This window comes from Equus asinus, chromosome 15, assembly GCF_041296235.1.
Source record: "Equus asinus isolate D_3611 breed Donkey chromosome 15, EquAss-T2T_v2, whole genome shotgun sequence".
Lineage (NCBI taxonomy): Eukaryota > Metazoa > Chordata > Mammalia > Perissodactyla > Equidae > Equus > Equus asinus.
In genome coordinates, this window is record NC_091804.1 from 5,266,099 (window position 1) to 5,288,567 (window position 22,469).

The following is a 22,469-nucleotide window of genomic DNA, read 5'->3' on the forward strand; positions in this document are numbered from 1 at the left end:
TATCGCACTTATATAAAATAGTATCCTAACTGCAAAAGTAACTCATTTCATTCTAGAGAACCTAGAAAACACATGTAAAAAAAGTGCAAAGAATAAGGTAAAAATCACTGATAATTCCATTAACCAGAGACAACACAGAGTTACACTCTAAATTCATTTAATTTAAAATGTTCAGTACCATGCCTTGTTTTATATTTACCTCATACATAAAGGCAAATTCTTCCCCCAAATTTTAAAGTATGTTAAGGAGTTAAGAAAATACCTTGAACCTCGGCTGGCTTCATGAGTCTTTAAAATCCTTAATAATTTTATCTTTGATTTTGTGTTTTTACGTAAAGTTAAGTTGGACAATGGAGCAAGGCCAGTGGCTTGGAGCCTTGGCTCACAGATAGTACTCACCTCCCACCATTCTCTCCCATCTGTTCCCTGCCCCTGGCACGTTGGGCCCCAAGGGGCCTCCCCATCCTTGCCCCATGACTGCTGCTGACCTCTGCCAGGGGCGACAACTGGGTTGCACTCGTAAGGGGAGGCCCACGTTTAGCCATCATGCTCCACCTTCAGTGGGGTCCTGGACACGGGCACAGGGAGGGTCAGGGGTCAGGCACCTGCCTCATGGAGTCTCTAGTCAGAGCAAGGTGGTAGATATCCCCACCTGGGGCAGGCAGTGACATGGTGTGTTTGGCAATTCGCTGTGAACCTCTTGCTCACCCCCATCCAGTTATTGAGAGCATCCCAGTGCAGAGGTTGCAAGCCATTGGAAGATGCCTGTTTGCCATGGGTTGGAGTGGTGGGCCCATGGGAAGGAGAGATGACTTCCTCATCTTAGGCTAGACCCCCACATTTTCATTCTGTAATGGGTCCTGCATATTATGTAGCTGGCCTTGCATTGAATGCTCTCCGGTCATGAGGGTATTATTACTAAATAGAACTGATAAATTATTAAATTTATTGCTAAACAGGTATTAATACTCAATAGGCTACTCTTCCTAATATAACTAAAGTAAAATACCTACTTTCGATTGTAGTGAATATTTGTGCTTAAATTTTAAGGTATGCTTCTATACTATGGACAAAGCGGCATATTCGCAAAGAACAACCTACATCTATAATTAATTGGTATAAAGATTATCAATTAATACCACCTTAATAATATTTATGAGCAATTTTTAAGTAAACGGTAAGAACTTGGTTCTGATATGGCCACCTTCACCAACATCTGATAGTTTGGATGGATTAAAGATATAAATGTAAAAAACAAGACCACAAAAGTACTAGGAAAATACCCAAGGGAATTAAGAATATAAGCCCACACAAAACCTTGTACGTGAATGTTCACAGTAGCAATATTCATAATAGCCCCAAAGGCGGAAAGAACCCAAATGTCCATCAACTCTGAACAGATAAACAAAATGTGGTCTACCCACACAATGGAATATTATTCAGCCCTAAAAGGGAATGAAGCACTGATACATGCCACAACATGGGCGAACCTTGAAAACAGTACACTAAGTGAAAGAAGCCACATACAAAAGGGCACATATTGTATAATTCAATGATATGAAATGTCCACAATAGACGAATTTATAGAGACAGAAAGTAACATAGCTGCTGCCAGGGGCTGTGGGGAGGAGGGAAAAGGAGTGACTTCTTAATGGGTATGGGGTATCCTATCGGGTGATGAAAATGTTTAGGAACCAGAAAGTGGTGATGGTTGTACAACACTGTGAATGTACTAAAAACCATTGAATTGTACACTTTAAGTGGGTGATTGTATGGTATGTGAATTATATCTCAAAGAAGCTGTTACCAAAAAGTATATGATACCAAAGCAAGTTGAAAGGAAAAGGAAAGGGGAATGGCAACTAAAAGCCAAAAACTAAGCTGGTGTAGCAATATAAATAACGGATAAACTAGACCTCAAGGCAAAAGCATTAGGAGGCAAATAAGTCTCTATTTAATAACAAAAGTAAAAATATTGTATGTCAATTATATCTCAACAAAAAAAGGAGTTACCATGTAGAGTATATATCTTCATTTTGACTCATCAAATGACTATCAATATATATTCTAAATATCAATTATATATTTATTTAAAAAATTCACTAGGAAGATATGGCAGTATCAAATCTGTAGGGATCTAAAAACATAGCTTCAGAATATTGAAGTAAAAGTTCACAGAATTATGACGATTTGACCAATATCCGTAAAGTTTAATACACCTCTCTCAGAAACTGATATCAGACAAAAGGCTGGATCCTGCATCTCCCAAATGAAAACACTTGGCTATCTAACAGTCCTCTCAATCTTAGCATTCCAAAGCCCTCCACCAGCCCTCTTTCCCATCTTAGTTAATGGCAACTCCATCCTTTCAGTGGTCCAGGCCCAAACCCTTGGCTTCATCTTGGCTCTCTTTCTCACAGGCCTCACTTCCAGCCCAGCAGCACATCCAGTTGGCTCTCCCTTTGAAATGCATCCAGAATCCAAGTACTCCTCAGGACCTCCAGTGCTGGCCCCAACACCACCACCTCTTGCCTGAGTTATTGCAGCAGCATCCTAATGTCTCTAGGCTTCCACCTTTGCCCTCAACAATCCATCCTCAACAAAGCAGATAGAGTGGTGCTCATTAAGCACTAAGGCAGATCATATGGCTCTGATACTCAAATCCCAATAATACAGGTGTTCTTAACATCCATTATGCCAAGGACCCCTCTCAGAATAATATTTTTAAATTGATAAAATAAAATATGTAGGATTACAATACATTAGCCTCATAATAACATGATTCAGAAGAAGTCTAATAATTTCCATAATTTTGTATATAGATGAGTACAAGCCATAACTAATATTTGCAGATATCTGCAAATCCTGTAATATGATAGGAAAATACCTGTCCTTTCAATTTAAGAGAAAGTTACAGGTACTACTGATACTATTGTGGTTTGTTGTCTACTTTCACAATAGAAGGCAGTGCTAACTTTCAGTAAAAGCTTAATAAACATGCAATCTTCCCCCTGCCTTCTACCCATGGACCAAGGTTAGGACCTCAGCTATGTTTCCCATTTCCCTTCAAGTAAAAGCCCAAGTCCTAGAAGGGCTGAGAGCCCCTCCATTCCTGGAGCCTCCTCCCTCTGACTCATCTCCAAACAGTCACCTTCTTGCTCTCCCTGCTCCCCTCACAGGTGTCCTCAAACATTCTAGGCACACTCCCTCATCAGGAGTTCTTACACAGATTTCTGCCCGCCCCACCCAAATATGCAAGCCTGTTCCCTCACCTCAACATCAAGTGTTCGCTCCAACTTCCCTTCAGTGAGGCCCTCCCTACCCCTGACCCCGCTATTTAAAGTCTAGAAACCCTGACACTCCCATCTTCACTCCCTGTTCTATTTTTCTCCATAGTATTTCCTACCTCCTACTTGTTTTGTTCATTGTTTCCCTCCTCCCACTAAAATAAAACTTCATGAGGCTAAGAATTTTGGTCCATTTGCTCACTGCTGCATCCCCATGGCTAGCACAATGCCTAGCACGTAAGAGGTGCTCAAGAAATGCCTGTTAAGTGGGTGAGTTATACAGCTCACATATAGATGGCCAGAGACTTTTCCCCATGCTTCTATATCTGATAAATGCTACAATCGCGTTATTAAGAGTGTTGTGGGAGCCAGGAGAGTGAATGAGCATGTAACACTTTTTGCACATCTTTATTGCACTATCCTGTGCTTTCTGGGATGTCGACCTCTTCCCTCTGGCAAGGCTCGAAGCTCAGACCACATCAGGTTCCGCTCCGAAAGGCTGGGGCTTTCCCTAGCCCACAGTAGCACTCCACAAATGTTCAATGGGATATGGGGCTGTTTGACTGCCAAGTATCACAAAAACCCAAACTTTATTTCACCAGTTTGTCCACGAAAATCTACCGTAGATTAGGCGACACACCATTTTGTGTTATATTGTGAAGCTCTTCCCTCTGCTATTTATATTTGCCAAAGAATACGGCACCATTTTCACGTGTTCCTAGAGTTTCGGGGGGGATGGACAATAGCAGTAGGTTTGTGCCCTACTCTAAATCTGCGCTGTCCAGACGGGAGCCATGAGCGACACGTGACTACTGAGCCCATGAAACGTGGCTGCTCCAAAAGGAGACAAGCTGCACGTGTAAAACCTCCACTGAATTCTAAAGACTTGGTATAAAAAAGGACATAAAACATCTCATTAATATTTATTTATATTGATTACATCTTGAAACAGTAATATTTTAACTATAAGGGGTTAGCTAATAAATATTACAGTTCCACCTATTTTTTGATTTTTTAATTAGGGTGACTATTAGAACATCTACAATTACATATGTAGCTCACTCTGACTTCTATTGGACAAGGCTGCTCTCTGTTGTCTAGTATTTGCCTCTAAGAGCTATTTTTCAATTGTTTTTGCTGAGTTCAAAAAGCAGAATGTAGGTTTACTCCACAGGTGACCCTTTCACCCAGGGCTCTGAGGCAAGTGGCCAGTGCATACATGACTGCTTACACATCAGGCGCCAGCAACGGCCGCCTGTTTGTTTTGCCCTTAACTGGAATGAGATGATGGGGACCTGTGGTTGGCAAAAGGGAAATACAAACACGGCAATAGGTACATGTCCTAATTGTTTTTACATAGCAAATGACAGGAGCATCCAGAGAAAGCAAAAAAGGAACATGCATAAGAAATAGGTCCTCAAATAAAATGCAGTCCTTAAAAATCAATTACTAAAGTGGCTTTATTAAAAATGATTAATTCATTCAGTCACAAATATTCATTAAACCTCTGCTGCATTCCCAGTGTGTTCTGGGTGTTGGGGATCCATCAGGAACAAGCTAGTCCACAATTCCTACCCTCGTGGAGCTGTCCTGCTATTGATTCCAGAACCATCTTCTGAGAAATAATTCTGAAATCTCTTGAAGTTTTAAATGAGGTTAGAAATGGACTGGGAGACGTGGAGGCCTCAGTCTGTGTTTTAGCTGTAGGAAGCCCCACTGAAAAATAAAATGACTTCAAAACAAGGTTGTAAGGATGCTTAGTGTTTTATTCTCAACATGAGTGATCCTTAATTAAAATAATATTATCTTAAAATACATATGGATGTCATACACACACACACATCAAAAGGAGATAGTCTTTATTGTCCAATTATCAAGCAGCCATCTTTATTTCTTGCCTTATTTTCAGATAAATCATAAAGACTTTGAATATTCATTGAGAGTTTATAAAATGATACCAAGACCTTCTGTGGAATGAACTTTTAATCTGCTAAATAAATATTCAAAAAGACAAAATCCATTTTGATGTTTACTTATCAGAATTAGGCCTGGCAGAACTGCAAAAGATGGTGGGCTTACTGGATACAGCTAAAAGTGGCCCTACTTTCCTCTCTTCACAAGCTTCAGAGACGAAGTTTCTGATCTTCACTGTTGTGTTATGAGCTCTGTGCGAGGCCCCTTCCTTCTGGCCCAGGCTGCGTAACCGGGAAGAAGTCCCAGCTCGCTACCTGTTCTGCACGTCACCTTGCCCGACTCTCCCGGAAGTGAACGTGTTTGCTCAGTAACCGGGATGAGTTAGCCTTTCTTTTCTCAAGGGCGCAGGCACGGTTCTAAAGCCTCTTTGAATCAGAGAGGGAGATCAGCTGTGGTTTTCCTTATCCATCCACATGGCTTCCCCCTTCCAGTCCTCTGAGGGGTCCTGTTTAGGGCGCTGTTGTTTCTCAACTCTTCCAGTAGTCCTACCTCTCCCTAGGTCACCTCCCTCTTGCACATCCTCTCTGATGTATCTGAATGCCCAAAGCCGTGATTCCTCAGGACACGTCACCTCCATGAAGAAATAAAGCCCTTGCCCAGGGATCCCTTCATGGGTCGTGAAAGTTTTGCAGCCCTGGGCACTTGCTTTACAACAAGAGTCTTTCTTCTTCTCCCATTTTTGGTGGACTCTGGTCTCAAAGACCAGAATTTATCATTTTTAATCAGACTGCACACATAACAAAATAGAAAATCATACATAAAAGTAGAAGGAAAAAGATTTAACAGTTAATTTTGCAAACTCAAGTTGAATGAATGAATTGTCTTAGACACCTAGAAGTGTATGTGTGTAGTCACTCAGCCTTGCAGAATATAGGGCAATATTTTGATGCCAGTAAATTAAAACAAAAGGATGAAAACAAGAGAAAGTACTTTGAGTCTTTCTGAATTCCAAAGGAGCAATCTATGTAATAGAAACATAAAACAGTTCAATAGTCACTGGGATTTCAGTTTAAACCAAGACAAAAAATAAAACAATAATGACGAAATAAAGTTTTCTGTTGAGTTCTACTCAAGGAGTCTGATTAAAAGCACCAGAAGGACCCATATCACCAAAACACTCTCAATGACGACATGGGCCTGAAATAGGTATAACGGTGACGTGCTAGAAAAAATGACAACCAGGCATGAGTGAGTCACCCATGGAAAAACAAATAAAACAAAACATTGAGGGAAGGACTCAAAAGCCAGCTACCTAAGAGCATTTTTATTCACTGAGTACAGTTGACAATTGGTAGTATAATTTAACTTAGCAGTAACTATTTATTCATAGAAAATAATTTCTAGCACAATGTGTTAGTTGGATAAACAAGTTTGAAACATAGTCCCCCAAATTAAAAATGGCAAATTTCAAAAAAGAGTAGTTTGGAAGGGCAGAAAGATGGAATGAGTGGCCAGTTCACCCAAATGTGTCCTCCGCTCATGAATAAACAAGAAGGAAACGCCAGTGTGAAGGTTAAGAATGGGCATGCAGGAGAAAAAGGAGAGAGAATCATTGACATCACATTCTAACCTCCTACTAAGTTTGGAAACATCCTAGAGATTACTATAGGAAGTAAAAAGTGTTAAAACGCATTTAGTTCATACACATTCAAGTGAAAATTGACATAAATACTAGGGGAGGTTCTCTTTTCAAAGACCAGCAGTCATAAATGAAATGAGGCAAACCTTAGCGTGGCACTTGTTGACAGAAAAGGTAGACATCCTTAACAATTGAAGGAATGATTTGTCCCAGGGCTCGCCAGCACGGCCAGAGGGTGGATGACAGACACAAATATAATTTCCCAAGGGAAGAAGAATGAGATTGGGGGGGACACCAGAACCTGAGGCCATGAAATTTAAAGTAACCAAACTTAAGAGCAAGAACAATCCATCCCAAACGTCAAGAGAAGTGAAGCAAAAAATGGAAGAACATGATATATTTTAAAACCGTGGGAATAACAAGAGTCAAAGATCTGTGCCCTGGCTTTGCCCGCAGGACTCCCTCCCTCACCTCCTTCCCCGGGCCTTCCCTTTACACCCCTGCAACCCTGCATCTCAGCCTCCCCTCTGCTTTACTCTTACCATTCGCCCTCATCATTTACACACTATACTTATTTTATCTCTTTCCTTTATTTGTGTCTTTCTCCTCTAACTAGAATGCAGGCCCCACGAGGGCAAGGATCTTTGTCTGTCTGGGTCACTTCTGCTTCCCCAGCACCTGGAATAGGGCTGGTACACAGTGCGCTGTCAACGTTGTGCATTGGATGAACGAGGGAGGTTTGCTGGGGTCCTCTGGGAGAGAAAGCACGTGCCTTCAGCCTGCTCCCTCTCTCTCTGCAGGGGTGCAGAGAGGTCAGCCCGGAACCCAGAAGCCATTTGGCTAATGTGCTGGCAGCCAACTTCAGGCTGGAACTGACACTGGGGAAAGCAGAGTGGAGAAAGGAAAGAAAGCAAGACCCAGAAGATTCAAATCCTAGAGCCCTGCCTCTCTCTAGACCTCCTAGTTACGTGAGCCAATAAACGCCCTATGGTTGAAGCCATTCCTAGTTGGGATTTCTTTTATTTCCATATGAAAGCATTCCCATTGATAATCTGTTCTGAAATTTAAAAAGATGGTTTTAGACAAACATAGGTTAATGGGAAGGTGTGTATGAAAAGACAAGAATTAGAAAAAGATAAGAAAAATTAAAGCATTACTTTGTATAAGTAGATAAAAATCCATAAGACTGTCATAGTTCACATATTCTTATAAAATCTAGCCTAAGATTCTATTTATGCAATACAGAAGGGCCTTAATACTTGGACTGAACCAAAAATTACCAGATAACAAAAGGTTTAAAGTAGATGTGGCTTACATGGTTATAGAAAATCTGTACTTGGAGGAGAGACACAATCACAATTCTTTTCTACCAAATGATATATCCATAAAAAGTCAGAAGCACCTCCAGCACTTGTCAAACTTTAATGTGCAGAAAAATCAAGCGGAGCACTTGCTAACAACACAGATTCCCAGGTAAACACAGATTCAGAAGTCCCAGGGCAGGTCCTAAGATTCTGCATTTTAGCAAGTTCTCAGCGGATGCTGATGCTGCTGATCCACGGACCACACTTGGAGAACCAAACAGCATATGAAATACAGAACTCTCCTCGAGTAAAGGCATGGGAACCAGGAGAAGGGAAGCCACATGCCATGGGGCAGGAAGGTGCAAGATGTCATGGTCCACGATGGCCTTGTGGATCTGCCAGCCACCCCTGGATGGTCTTTTTTGACATCAGGAACAAACAAACCCTTGTAAGGCCTCACTGACTAAAAGCCTAGTGTGAGTCCCTGAGACACCAAGGTGCATGCCACAGAGCTTCCCCACTCAGGGCCCTGGCTTATAAAGGACGCTGGGGCGGCACCTGGACCCCTCCTGCACCCTGGCTGAGGTGCCAGTGCAGGGAAATGCCTCTGAAAACACCCTGGAACCTTTAGAGAATGCTGTGGGGAACCACGGGCAGAAAGGGAAGGCCCTGTGAAGGTGGTGCCACCTCCAGTAGAACTGCCAGGGACCAAGCCAAGGTGACAGTTGGTCTTCTTTGAGGTCACTCCCACACTCACATTTCTGAACTTCATTTTGTGAGATATGACATTCCTTCAAACTCCTTGTTTAACAAATTCAGATATCTCTGGTGTGACTCTGTCCTTCCTTCATGTTTTGTAGTTGCGTCTTCAGGTCGGGGCGTCCAGGCTGTCGCCCGGCCCTGTTCAGCCATCTGAAGGGGCGCAGGGGTCTGGCTTTACAAGAGCAGAGGGGAGACGGCAGTTCCCCACATCATACTCCCCTTAGGAACTGAGCAATCCTGACAGGAAAAACCACCACTTCTAACTTTATTTTTTATTTTTTTGAGGAAGATTAGCCCTGAGCTAACTGCTGCCAATCCTCCTCTTTTTTGCTGAGGAAGACTGGCCCTGAGCTAACATCCGTGCCGATCTTCCTCTACTTTATATGTGGGACGCCTACCACAGCATGGCTTTTGCCAAGTGGTGCCATGTCCACACCTAGGATCCAAACCAGCGAACCCTGGGTCGCCAAAGCAGAATGTGGGCACTTAACCCCTGTACCACCGGGCCAGCCCCGACTTCTAACTTTAAATGTGTGATTTCTTTAAAAAGATCTCTGTGCTTAGAATTTAATTTAAAGTAAAGAATTAAAGATCTAAGCTTTGTCTAGAAAACAATGGCCCACTGTCATATCCACAAATGGGACATCCCCTGATTGTGACAAACATGTGGGTTTTGAAGGATGTCTTCCTCTACACCACCGGGCACACCCTTGCAGCTGGGTAGGGCCATGCAACCAACTTCCTGACCACAGGACACGAGCAGAAGTGATGCGAGCCCATAAGAGGAAAGTGCTTTCCCTCCGTCCTCTTTCCACCCTTCCCTGCCAGCTGAAATGTGGCTGTGGTGCTCTGAGCCAGCTCCCATCACAAGGGGGACAAGAGCCTACTCTGGCAGCCGGTCTAAACCTTTGTGGGCCACGGGCCCCTTTGACAGCCTGCTGATGCTAGGGACCCCTCCTTAGACTAATGTTTTTAAGTGTGTAAAATAAAAGATAACAAATTACATTAAAATACAGTTATCAAAATGTTAAAAAACGTGTTAAAGTAATATCTGTATCTCCTTATTAATGCATTAAATAACAAGTTCTGGTTGAGAATAAAATTGCTACTGAAATTTCTAAGTAGGATGAGCATACATATTTTGAGTTATATGCAACAGACGAAACATGATATGAAATCATCCATGATTTCCACTGGTTACAAAGTCATGGTTTCTGCTAACACTTGTGAGGCTTGCTGCCTCCATTCACAATGGAAGGACACTAAATTTCAACTAGAGGTTCATAAGATCAACATGTAGTTTTTCTTCCCATCCAAATTCACGGAGCCCCTGACTCTGCAGTCGTTAGGTAGATACCTTTGCTCTATGGGATGGCGGGGCAAGAAGAGAAGGAACCTGGGTCTCTGGACAACCTCACGGGGGAAAAAGCTGCTCCTTTCCTTAGACCACCTGCTCATGTCTGGACTGCTGCATGATAGAGGTGGAACTTCTTTCTGGCTCAAACCATTGTGTTTTAGGGTCTTTCTGTTACAACAGCTTAGCCTAAGTGCTAACTGATATATATGTACACTTTTTAAAAGATCAAATAGGATTACACTGAAACACAGTTCAGAGAAGCAATATGTGAGGTGGTTATAAGTTCGCTCTGGTAGCTAACTGCCTCAGTTCCAATTCTAGTTCTGCCACTTTCTGCTGTGTGCCCTTTGGACTAGTTACTTAACCTCTCTGAGTCTATTTCCTTATCTGTAAAATAGGGATGATAATAATGGTAGCTCGCTAATAAAGTCACTGTGAATATTGATATATGGAAAGTGATCAAGAAAGTGCTTGGAACACTATGAACCCTCCATGAATGTTAGCTATCATTACTGTTATCACTATTACTGTTACTGTTTGGCTCCTTGCTCTTCTCACCATCCAAGACATCATTCCATACAGGACATATATAGATCTGTTTTTATTTTTTCAAAATCTGCCGAGTAATATTCTGAATGAATATGCCAAAACTCATTTAATTAGTCTCCACTTATAAAGTGATCATTTAGGATGCTTCTCAAAGGTTCACTTAAAAGACTAAAATGTCAATTATAGAGAAAGCTCTCTGAAACTACTCTACTAATCCCTATGTTGTAAGATTTTGTAGAAACTTTACTCAGGTCTGATTTACACACAATAAAATTGCCCCCATTTAAAATGCACAGTTTGATAAGCTTCATAATATTTTGTAAGAATAAGACTATATGTGTAAGACAGCTTGAAAAAGTTAAATTATAGAAAATGCAAGCTATTGATATTATTCCTATAAGAGATATACTTCCTTTTGATCAAGATGGTCCTGTCCTGAAACATAGCTATGGGAAGCAGCTCCATTGCTCATTTCTCCAGCAATGCTCCCAGATCTTTGTCTGGCAATGCATCCCTCCCCAACCAACTCCTGAGCTTTGGGAACAGACATAAACAATGCCAACCAGCAGTCTTTGGCCCAGTGATGGGTTCAAGGTCCGCACAGGATCCACCCTGAGCCAATGAGATGCAAATAGACTTCTGTGTCCAGGCTTTTGAAAAGAAGCATACCCACTACTCTTTTCCTATTGGACTTGGAGTGATAAAAGGTGTAAAGCCACTTCACCCATCCTGCAGCCACTGAGGGAGCACAGGTCTGAGACAGGGCTACCGTCTCAGAGACAGATCCGGCAGGGCTGGCTTTCTGATTAAACCACGGAGGAAACCAGCATTGCCCTTGGATTCTTCACTTCACTGTATGCACTAATAAATTCTCCAGTGACTTAAGCCAGTTTTACAGGTTTATACTACTTGCCAGCAAAGGAATCCCAGTCAGTATTCAAGCCTGGTATAGAAAAATTCCAAAATTTAGGCAATGTCAGGAAGGAAATTAAAGATCATCCATGATGCTCCTGCTGCCGCCCACAGGCAACCATTGACCATCTCCAGCGCTGCAGGCCAGCTTCCCTGGGAGGCAGCCTTGCACAGAGATCTGCATGCTGGAGGCTTATCAGTGTGGGCTCTTGAGACCCTCCACATCTGTGGGGAAGCAGGACGAGGCAGAGGGAGAAGTGGGGCTGCAAGCAATGGGGTCACCGCAAACGCCCAGCTGATTCCAGGGGGAGTTCTGGCCCTGGGAAGCCTCCTCCGAGTTGCCCCTCCTTGCAGCAGGGAGCTGCTGGCCCTTTATACTGCCTCTCCTCCCTCTCCCCACACCCAGACCAGTCATTGGATGGAGGCTGCCCTTGGGAGGGGCAGACCTCAGGCAAAGCCCTTCTCTTCAGTCCTGCACAATCTATTTTGTGGGGGACCCAGCTTCGAGCTGTTGGCACTTGCATGTCTCGCAGTTGGGAACTGAGTTCTTCGGTCCTGAATGAGAGGGGTCTGGGTGGCGCACCACAGTACCCGCTACATCTGCATGTCTCCTCTTAGTCTATTTTATTCACATGTTTTTCTTCCTTTAGAAATTTAGGTCATATTTAAGTGCTGTTTTATATATTGATATGTTTTTAGCCTAACATTACATTTCTGGGCATTTTCCAATCATTAACTATTCTTTAAATGAATTGTTAATGTATAGATTCCTTCATATAGGTACCATGAATATTCAAACATTCTCCTACTGTTGGACATTTAGAGTATTTCCAATATTCTTCAATCCTCATACATAAATTTTTGTTTGCATCTCTGCAACAAGTGTCTTAGAATATATTTCTAGGAGTGGAATTAAAGGGTTAAAAGATATGAACTACTTTAGTGTTCTGGCCAAACCGTCCTTTGAAACTTCACATCCATTACATCCTGACCAGTGCTACATTTGTCTCATTAGAATTGAAGCTTTCTATGTTTTAATTCTTGCCAATTGATCAAAAGTGATGTCTCATTCTTGCTAACTCAACGTTCTTCCTCAGGAAAGCTTCCTCTGGCTGGGCTCAACCTCCTGACGACACATATTCATGGTACCACCTGCCCATTGCTGGTACGCCCATCACGGCCACAGGTTTACAATTATGTGAGTGTTGATAAGCTTTGAAAAGACAGGGAACACATCTGTATGTTGTTCACTGTCGTATTTGCAGAATCTGGCACAGAACCTAGTACTGTAGACATATTTTCTAATTTCTTATGTTTTCAGTATTTACATTTCACTCTTCAATCACCTTGGAATCTATTTTACTGTAGAAAATGAAGAACGTCTCTATCTTTATTTTGTCCCACCCCACTTACAGAATAATCCTTTCCCTTGCCACTGGTGTAACACAAATATTGTCATACATGTATGTTTATACACACCTTCACACACACTCAATTCTTACTATATTGGGGTCTGTGGTGGAACTCTTTCTTGTGTTACTTTGTTCCATCCATAGACTCTGTCAACATGGTATTGTTTTGATTATTGTGGGGTTATATTATGTTCTAATACTACTGGACAAGTAACTTTTCAATATGACTCTTTCCCTAAAAATACTGGTTAAAATCAGTTGATCAAGCCCTCCACCAGTAAGACAATTTTCAAAGTAAATCATTAAATTAAAATGGAAGGGAGCTCTTTATTCCCTTCTCTTTTTTTAACTTTGCGGATTGTCTTTTGGCCAAACGTGAGTCTGCTTACTTGAGCAACCCAGCCCGGTGGAAGACGTAGAGATCCTGCTCCAGGGTGCAGTTGTTGAAGGGGATCAGTTTCACGAAGTTCTGGATGAGGACAAACTCAGGGGTGAGATGCGGCACAGAAATGATGCAGAAGTTCTTGTCCTAACATGATTGGAGACCAGGACACGTGGAAAGAGAATCAGAAATCACTTATCGCTAAACAAATTCCCGCTGTAAAGCACTAAAGAAAACAGGAGCAGAATGTGTAAATGAGAGGTGATTCAAGTTAAACTTTCCTAGGATTTGGAAAACAATCATATAAAATTCAAGCGGATAAGCAACTGCAAGAAAAAGGAGAAAATATCTGCAAGTCTGACTGAAGCCTGAATAAATGAGTATTGTGAACAATGGGACCCACTCCGTATAGGTCTTTGGGGAAGTAGATTCTTAAACTAAGGACATTTGCATTTGCAAATTCACTTGCATCCAGGAGTAAATGAGACAGCATGATGTCGCAGCAAAAGCCATGGGCTTACTAAGTGATACTGTGTCAGCCACAGTCCCCTCCTCCGTGAGATGAGAGGGTGCTGCTCCAGGCCTTTTCTGCTCTAAAATCCTGTGGCTCTACATGAACAGATGTCTGTGTGTTTTATCATGACGTGATCCCATTTGGGTGAACAGGTCTAAGGACATGTTTAACCTGGGTAGTGGGTTTAAATAGCAGACACGGGAGGATCCGCGTGTCCCAGTGGCAGCCACTTACCTCCAGATCTACGCTGAGCACTACGGTGGCCAGTCGCCACATCTGGCCACTGAGCATTTGGAATGTGGCTAGTGAGACTGGGGATCTGAATTTTAACTTTTATTTCACTTTAATTACTTGAAATTTAAACACTGATACTCAATTCAGGTATTGGAAAAGTTTTATGAATGTTTGGAACAACTTGGGTATATGAATCTACTTATTCAGCTGTAAACGTTATGAAATCCAAATGCAGATCAAGTATTTCTGATGAAAATTTAGTGCCTCTATTGAGAGGGGCTGTAAGTGTAAATTACACTGGACTTCAAAAACTGAGAAAAACAAATGTAAAATATCTCATTAATAATTTTCCATACTAATTACATGTTGAAATGATTACATTTTGGATGTACTGAGTTGAATAAAATATAGTTTTTAAAATTAATTTCACCTGCTCCTTTTTACTTTTTTTTACTGTGGCTGTCGGAACATTTAGAATTATTTATACAGCTCGCATTCAATGTCTACCCGACAGTGCTGCCCTAGACCGCCTCTGCTCCACACATCCCACTTGACCCTCTGCCAGGTGCCTGCAGAAACAGCCTGCTCTTCCCAGAGCTAATTTGTCCCTTTGGGACCTCGCCTCCTCCTGAACCCTGTGAAGGCATTACTTGTGCTAATCCAAAACCCTGGGGACATTTCTGCAACCCAAAGGAGTGAATCATTGTTCAACCTTACCTTCCTTCTTTCTAGCAAAATAATACAGCTCCTTTCGGGGAACTTTATAGTCAGGTTGTCAAAATACTCAAGCTGAAAATAAGGATTGGGTGCCAAGTCTCGGTGGGCTTCCTTTGGGAGGAGGAGACTATAATGAGTTGCTTCAACTTGGATTTGAAGGATTAAGAATGAAGCAATGGAGGTATTTTTTTCCTGTCTACCCATATAAAATAGAATTAAAAAGTAAACATGTCTTTTACCTTTGTAAAGCCAGCTTTGCTTTTTGTAACGCCGAAGATCTACCTTTACTTGGACTTCAAAATAGGAATGAATTAAACTTAGTGAGGTTACTTTGGGACATCTCTGAGGGAAAGCAGCCTTGTAAATTCTACCTCAGGGCCATCTATCTTGCCTTACGATAATGGCTTAAAGTTAATCCAAAAAACTACAATGGCCTTCATTACATTAACAAAATGCGGAAGTACAATCTATGATCACATAGCTTTCAGCAACATAATTAAACCATATTTATTTTTTGCCTCAGTTTATAGAGTATCAAGGAAAAATAAGACAATAGGTATTTTGCTTGTAATTAGCCCCCAGAAGCAGCATAGTTGTTGACTTTACAGAACTGATAGGCCAGCCATGGAAAAAGTCTTTGTCAAAATCCATTTTGTTCCTCAACTGTATTCCCTCCCCACTTTCTTCCCTCCAATAAAGTGATAAGAGGTTGGTTAGAATCCCCAACCCTTGACCTTAGCGATGAAACCAGAATGGAGGAAGAGGCCGGGACACTCTGAACGGGGCGCAGCTTGACTGCACTTGAATGTTTGCTGGGCCCGTTCACCAGAGGAACTGACCTGCTACACATCAAGCACTGTGTCAGGCAATGCCAATCAGAAAATCAACCACAAGCTCCCACTTTCCTACCCTCAGAAAGCAATATAATGGTTTCAGAATTCTTTGAGTCAACAAAAGCCATAAAGTAAGAGAACAGTCTAATTCACTTTAGTATAATTTCTGACATTTTCATGTACTACCAGCATTCTAGTAATAATTTGATCCTAATAAAACACTGGTAAAGCTATCTCTAAAAGAAATCATGCATTGAAAGAAAACTATTGAAACAGCATGACAGAAAAATTATCGAAAATGACAATACTTTCTATTTTTAAGAGTTCATGACATGTTATTCAACCCTATTTTCAGAGCAGAGAAGGAGTTCAAACCTCAACATTCATAGCACTTTAATGTTTGGACAATGAATATGGCATTTACTTTTATATGATTTTTCTAGCTTACAAAACCAATTATACTACTCAAAATTCAGCACGTACTTACAGGAAAAAGACTGAAAACAAAATTCATAAAGTCCAGCGACCTATAAAACAAGACAGTAAGCACAGTCACTGATCTGCAAGCAAATGCAGCATCGGTGTATATTTAAAGAGATTTATGGCTCTCTCCCCCTCGGGCAGTGATTAGCCACCTACAGTCTGAATTTGTGTCTAGCTGAGCATTTATCGGTTGTGGAAGTCATAAGCTTCAGTGTCAGTAATAAAGTATGTTTCTAGAACTGAAGGTACTATTATAGCAATTGATAACCTCTGCACATTCAAAAAGCAAGATGGTCATTCTGTGGACATGATCCCCTCCTTCCTTTTCGGAAGAGCTGGGGGGAGGCAAGGGCACATTATAAGCTACTCTCATCTTCTTCTCTTTTACATGCAGAAGATTTTCTGACCAGCTGCAGATGTATATTCACAGGCAAACTATATTTGATCATCGAATTTCATTTGAAAATTCAAAAATCACTTTCTAAGCACAATCGTATCTGAATGCACAGGGGAAAATAAATATACACAAGAAATCTGGAAGCGTTTACAGGCTTTTTAGACATCTACAATATAATTAGAATAAAAAATATTTCCTTTTCCAACCTCCAAGATTTCCAATGAAATCAAAAACTTAAGAGGAAAAAAGTACAAGTAAAACATGGTTCTAAGCTAAGCTGCGAGACTGGGAATGTGTTTAAATACACCCTCTAACAAGGAAATGTCCAGCAGTGCTCTTGGTCTTCTAAAAGGTACTCCAGAACATTCCAGTCTATCAAGATGGGCCAATCTTTTCCTCTTCAAGATGGTTCTGCGGACAAAATGGTGGAGTAGGTGGGCATCCTAAAGGAGATGTGCAATCTGGGCATTGAGGGCAGGAGCCCACATCCAGATCACAGGGGGCAGCAAGCACTGAACACACGGTGCTCTGGAGGGACAGGAAGTGAGGGGACTGAGTGGTCTGGTGGGCACCTGGGCTTTGTCTACCCGGCACCCACCACGCCTCCTCCTTCCAGCAGCTGGCCTGGATTATTGTGCAGTGTGTCACTAATCTCCCTCTCAGATTATGTTTGGGTGAGCCTCCAACCCCAGGTTGAGGTGGGAGCATGAGGAAAGGGACTAAACTGTCATCATGGCCAGGCTAGCCCGTGCCATCAGCTCAGGAATGAGCGCACAACCCCATCAGGCCCAAAGGGGCTCTGGCTGGAAAGCTGTCCTCCACACTGTCCTCCTCACTAGCCTTTGCTGCAGAGCCCGAGCCCACTGTCCACTCTCTCGGCCCCCGATGGGGACGCTCCTCAGAGAACAGGGCCAGCAGCAGGGAATCAGAGCTGGGAGGCAGAGAGAGAAACCTGGTCCTTGATTGGGTTATCTAAGTCCTGGATCAAGCCATACTGAAAATCAGTCCTACCACTGGACTTATCCTCCTTATGTGAGCCAATTATTCCATTTTTTCAAAACCAGTTTCAGTTGAATTTTCTGTTACTTACAACCAAAAGACTACAGACAAGCAGCAACCTAAATCCAAAGTCCCCCAACAACGCAAACTTGAGAGAATGGGGAGCAGCATATGGTTACATGAGTGATAATTTTCCATATCCCCAACTGTTACATAGGTGAGCCAGACCTGGGCAGCCTAGTTCTGCCAGCCTTAGCCAAATTTTATGGGCTGGAATCTCTGGGAATGGGGCCCAGGAATCTGTGCTTTTAAAAAACTCCCCAGGAGATTATCATGTACAGCCAGGTTTGGAAACCACTGGCTCTGCAAGATGAAAATGTTGAGCCACTAATGCTATGAGAAAGTCTTACCGTGACAGACAACATGCAGACAGTACTTGCCTTGCTTCGTGCATCTCATCAATACAAAACAGCTGAATACAAAAAGCGGCTGAGGCTCCCCTGTAGATGGGGCGGAAGTGGCTAGTCTCCTCTGGTGGCGAGATGGACGCCAAACTCATATTGCTGATATAGTAATCTGTATCAATCACAGTGGACACCTGACTCAGTTTTTCCATGTCCTAGAGCAAGGAGAGAGGAGGAACCAAATGGTGATCCTATTCATTGTCTGTAATTTAACAGAGTGGATGTGTCATCTCTACGCTGTCCTGTTCCTAGGACAGAGGTAACTGTCTCACCTGAAACAAATCGTCCTCAGCCAGACCTAGTTTTAAGAGGATGTTCTTAATGAAATATTCAAGATTGATAAAAGGATTGAAACAAGTTTTCACTCGGAAGTCAGAAAATGAATGGTTTCAGATGGCCTTTGATATAGGACCCATATTTGTGTGTGTGTGGGTGAGGAAGATTGGTCCCGAGCTAACATCTGTTGTCAATCCTCCTCTTTCTGTTTGAGGAAGATTGTCGCTGAGCTAACATCTCTGCCCATCTTCCTCTACTTTACGTGGGACGCCGCCACAGCACGGCTTGACGAATGATGCTAGGTCTGCGCCCAGGATCCGAACCCATGAACTCCAGGCCACCAAGGCAGAACGTGCAAACTTAACCACTACACCACCAGGCCAGCCCCAAGGATCCATATTTTAACTGCATCACTGGGTAGAGGTTAGAGCATGGAAGTGTGACATATTAATTCCATAAGCAAAATACCTCTGTCCCCAAAAGTGTTTTCATTATGACTTTGTGCTACAAGAATTTTTGGATCTTGGGACTTTTTGGGCAGTTTTGTGGTGAGGTGGAGCCCGGGGAGGTCCAAGCCCACAGCCACCCAGGAAGTTAGCACTGAGTCCTTCCAGTCTCATTTTAGGGGCATCTAAGAAGATGTTCCTCAGTTTGAGGAAGATGATTCATCCTGAGATCCTTCTCAGAGTTCTTCTAAATCAAAGTAATACATGCATATAGTAAAAATTAAAATAATATTCACACTAAAAACTTACAAAGAAAATCAGGAGTCCTCTGCACCCCCAAGTCCCTCTCCCCATTGACTAGCACTTTCAACTTGCTCATTTGTTTTGGTATTTACCTCTATATTTCTGAATATATGCTTATGCTGTTATTTCTTAATTCATCAGTTTTTTAAATGTCCTGTTGGATACTGATGTGCTGGGTAGATGTAACCCTCTTCCCCATATCCGTTCTACCAACCCCTCAATATAATTACAGGACAATTCAGGGTTAAATCAGTAGGTATTTACATTATTATGAATATGTATGTATCATTGTTGCTGAGCAAAGAAATGTAATATGACTATGTTCTCATTTGTGCACTTTGTTTTGATTTGCTTGGTTTCCTAATTTTTTCACATGCTTTGTCAGATGTGCCAAGTGTTTATCAATATTATTTTTCAAGCAACCAGGAATTTGAGACAATCTATGACTTTGTTTTTTTTCTCGCCCTTCTCTGGTCCAGCCTTGCTCAACCTGCCTGCTGTACCACTTGCTTTCTGGCTTTGCAGCTCCGTTTCTTAAATTCTAGGTCTTTTTGTTGTTTTCTTTGTTCCTGGTTTAAGCTCTTTTATCACTGGAGCACATTTCTAGCTTCCTAAAGTTGACAGTGCTTGGTAGGGAGCAAAACTCAACAGGCACTGGCTAACTGGGGCACTGCGTGCACTGATGGGGCAGACACAGCATTTCATTGAGTGACTATCTGGAGGCCTTTCCTTTGGGCCTGTCAGGTTTTGGGGGGAATTAAGTTCTCCAATCTCCTGCTTGACGGACTACGATAGGCAGAACAGTGGCCCCAAATGGTGTACGTGGCCTAATCCCCAGAGCTTGTGAATGTTACTTTACAAGGCAAAAGGGAATTTGCAGATGTCATTAAATTAAGGATTTTGAGACAAGGAGATTATCTTGGATTATCTGAGTAGGCCCAATGTAATCATAAGGGTCCTTATAAGAGGGAGGCAGAAAGGTCAGAGTCAGAGAGAGATTGGAAGATGCTATACTACCAGCTTTGAAGATGCAGAAAGAGGCCACGTGCCAAGGAATGCAAGTGGCTTCTGGAAGATGGCAAAGGCAAAGGAACAGATTTTCTCCTAGGGTCTCCAGAAGGAACAGGACCCTGCCTGCACCTAGATCTTAGCACTTTAAGACCTGTTTTGGGTTTCTGACCCCTAGAACTGTAAAATAATAAATTTATGTTGTTTTGAGCCACTAAGTTTGTGATAATTTGTTATAGCAGCAATAAAAAACTAATACAAAGACCTGGCTTCTAGTATTTGGAGACAAGGCAGGAGGAGAGGGCAGGGGTTCCTCCATTTGAAATGGAGACTTCCACTTATTCATCTATTCTCTGTCTTTCTCCATTACGCAACCTCCTACAGTGCAGGCTGAACCTGGACTTGGAGCTGCTTCTGTCTGATCTCTCCAGGGAATAGTCATCTGGTTGTTTCACTTGCCATATTGTTGGCAATAAGTGCCGTCTGCAGGGAATCTAGAGTCCCAACTCTCCACAGCAGGCTTTCAAACAGACCCGTCCTTTCAGCCTGGTCCTCCACCGCCTCCGCAGAAGCTCCAAGCCCTCAGCTTTCTGTGGATATACGTGGAGAAGTCATACATTTTTCTCTGGTCCCTTGCCTCATAATGGCGTCTGACTTTCACCTTTCTCTGCTGTGCTAAGCCAGTGTAAACTCCCCCATCGATTTTCTTCTTTCTAAACATTTTTAAAGTGCTCCTCTTCCCGTATCTCCTCCCCCGTCTCGTCCTTGTGCATTTGTGCCCTTCTTATTCCTTTACTGTCATTTCAGTGTTTTTTTCCAGAGGAGATAAACGTGGGAGATCAATCCACCTTGTTGATCCAGATGCCCTCTGGGGTTCCAGTACATCTACTGCAGCAGGGATCATCCTGTCCCCTCTCTACATACTTGTTTGGGTCCCTAAAGAACAGCTACCCTCTTAGAAATACTGAGAGAAAGCTGCTCCCCTCTGCTGCGTGCCTCGCTCTCTCTTCCCCAGGGCTAAGCAGTGAGCACCCTGACGTCTGTTCCCCAGAAGCAAGCCGTGAGCTAAGTTTACTTGGGAGTGATGCCAGGAAATTCCACGAGGGGAGTGGGGAAGTGAGGCAAGGAAGAGAAGGACACCAACGCAGAATGGTTAACAAGTGGGTACCACTGGACCCAGTCCCGCTGAGATCTCTGGGAGACTGTGGGGACACAATCGGAGTTGTGCCACGTTAAGAGGCAAAGGAGCTAGGGGACTGATTCTCCAAATGTCTTCAGTCATTGGCTGATGGCTGCTCCCCAAAGATTATGACTTGCCTGTAGGCACAGCACTCGAAAAAGACTGGGCACTTGAAGTCCCTGTCCTCACAGTGCTGAGGAATGAGCAGTGCCAGAGGGATGTGGGTAGGGGCCCCACAGCACACACTAAAGTGAGATTCAGAAAATGGACCCTGTGCCTGCTAAGCACTCTCTCTCTAGCAGCACATCCTGCTTCTAGCCTACATGCATCCTCCTCTCCTCCAGCACTTGGCCTGGGAGGACAGACCCTGCCCCAAGGGTGAGGCTTACCAACAGCCAGGTAGGTACATCTAATTCAGTAGGGGAAATAGGAAATCCATTGAGTTACAGGTCCAAGCTTTGTTCTCCAGTTCAGCTTCAGTGAATAAAGTGGTATTTTTATCCCTAGCTGACTTCAGTGTAGCCTTCTTAATTGGTCGGAATCTGGAGAGAAGGGGACAGTGATCTGTCTCTCTCTCGGATCTCTAATGTCTAGGATTAGGGTTCAGTGAATTTTTCCCAGGACCTCCATGGAGATGACTCAACCTCCTCTCCCTGTTTCCCCCCTCAAGGGTTCTCTAGACTTCTCAGGCTGACTCACGTTGAATCAGTTGACCTACCAACAAGAGGCACGTGGGAATCCACTGAAAGTTCAGAACTGTGCTCATCATTGGGGAATGGGAAGTCTGATAGTGACAACCTCCCACTTAAAACCTTCAAAGCCTTCCTCTGATCCTTAAGAAAAGTTCAAAATCCAGATCAGCATCCACAGAGCCCTGCCAATCTCTACCTGAATCCTCAGGTTCTAGGAGGAAACAGACAGCTCACTCCAATGGAGTGGACAATGCATGTTTAACAAGGACCATGTGTGAAGGTGTGGGCAGGGTGAAAGGAAACAAACAAAGGCTGAGGAAGTGGCCCAGGGTTAGCAACTAGTGGAAGATGCTACCACCCCTCAGCCTGAATCTGAAATAGAAGGGAGCAGTTACTGGAACCTGC

The 22,469-nt window shown here is 42.8% G+C and overlaps 1 protein-coding gene across 5 annotated transcripts in view; it reads right to left on the minus strand.

Annotated features, from left to right (window-relative positions):
- CFAP61 (cilia and flagella associated protein 61) overlaps nucleotides 1–22,469 on the minus strand; it is a 295,450-nt gene that overhangs the window by 169,015 nt on the left and 103,966 nt on the right. For all 5 annotated transcript variants that reach the window (XM_070485505.1, XM_014855816.3, XM_070485506.1 and 2 more), the window contains 3 exons: nucleotides 18,136–18,314; nucleotides 16,304–16,343; nucleotides 13,526–13,665 (listed from right to left, as the gene is read on the minus strand). In XM_070485505.1, coding sequence (XP_070341606.1) covers nucleotides 13,526–13,665; nucleotides 16,304–16,343; nucleotides 18,136–18,314 — 359 coding nt within the window. The remainder of the gene's footprint in view (nucleotides 1–13,525; nucleotides 13,666–16,303; nucleotides 16,344–18,135; nucleotides 18,315–22,469) is intronic.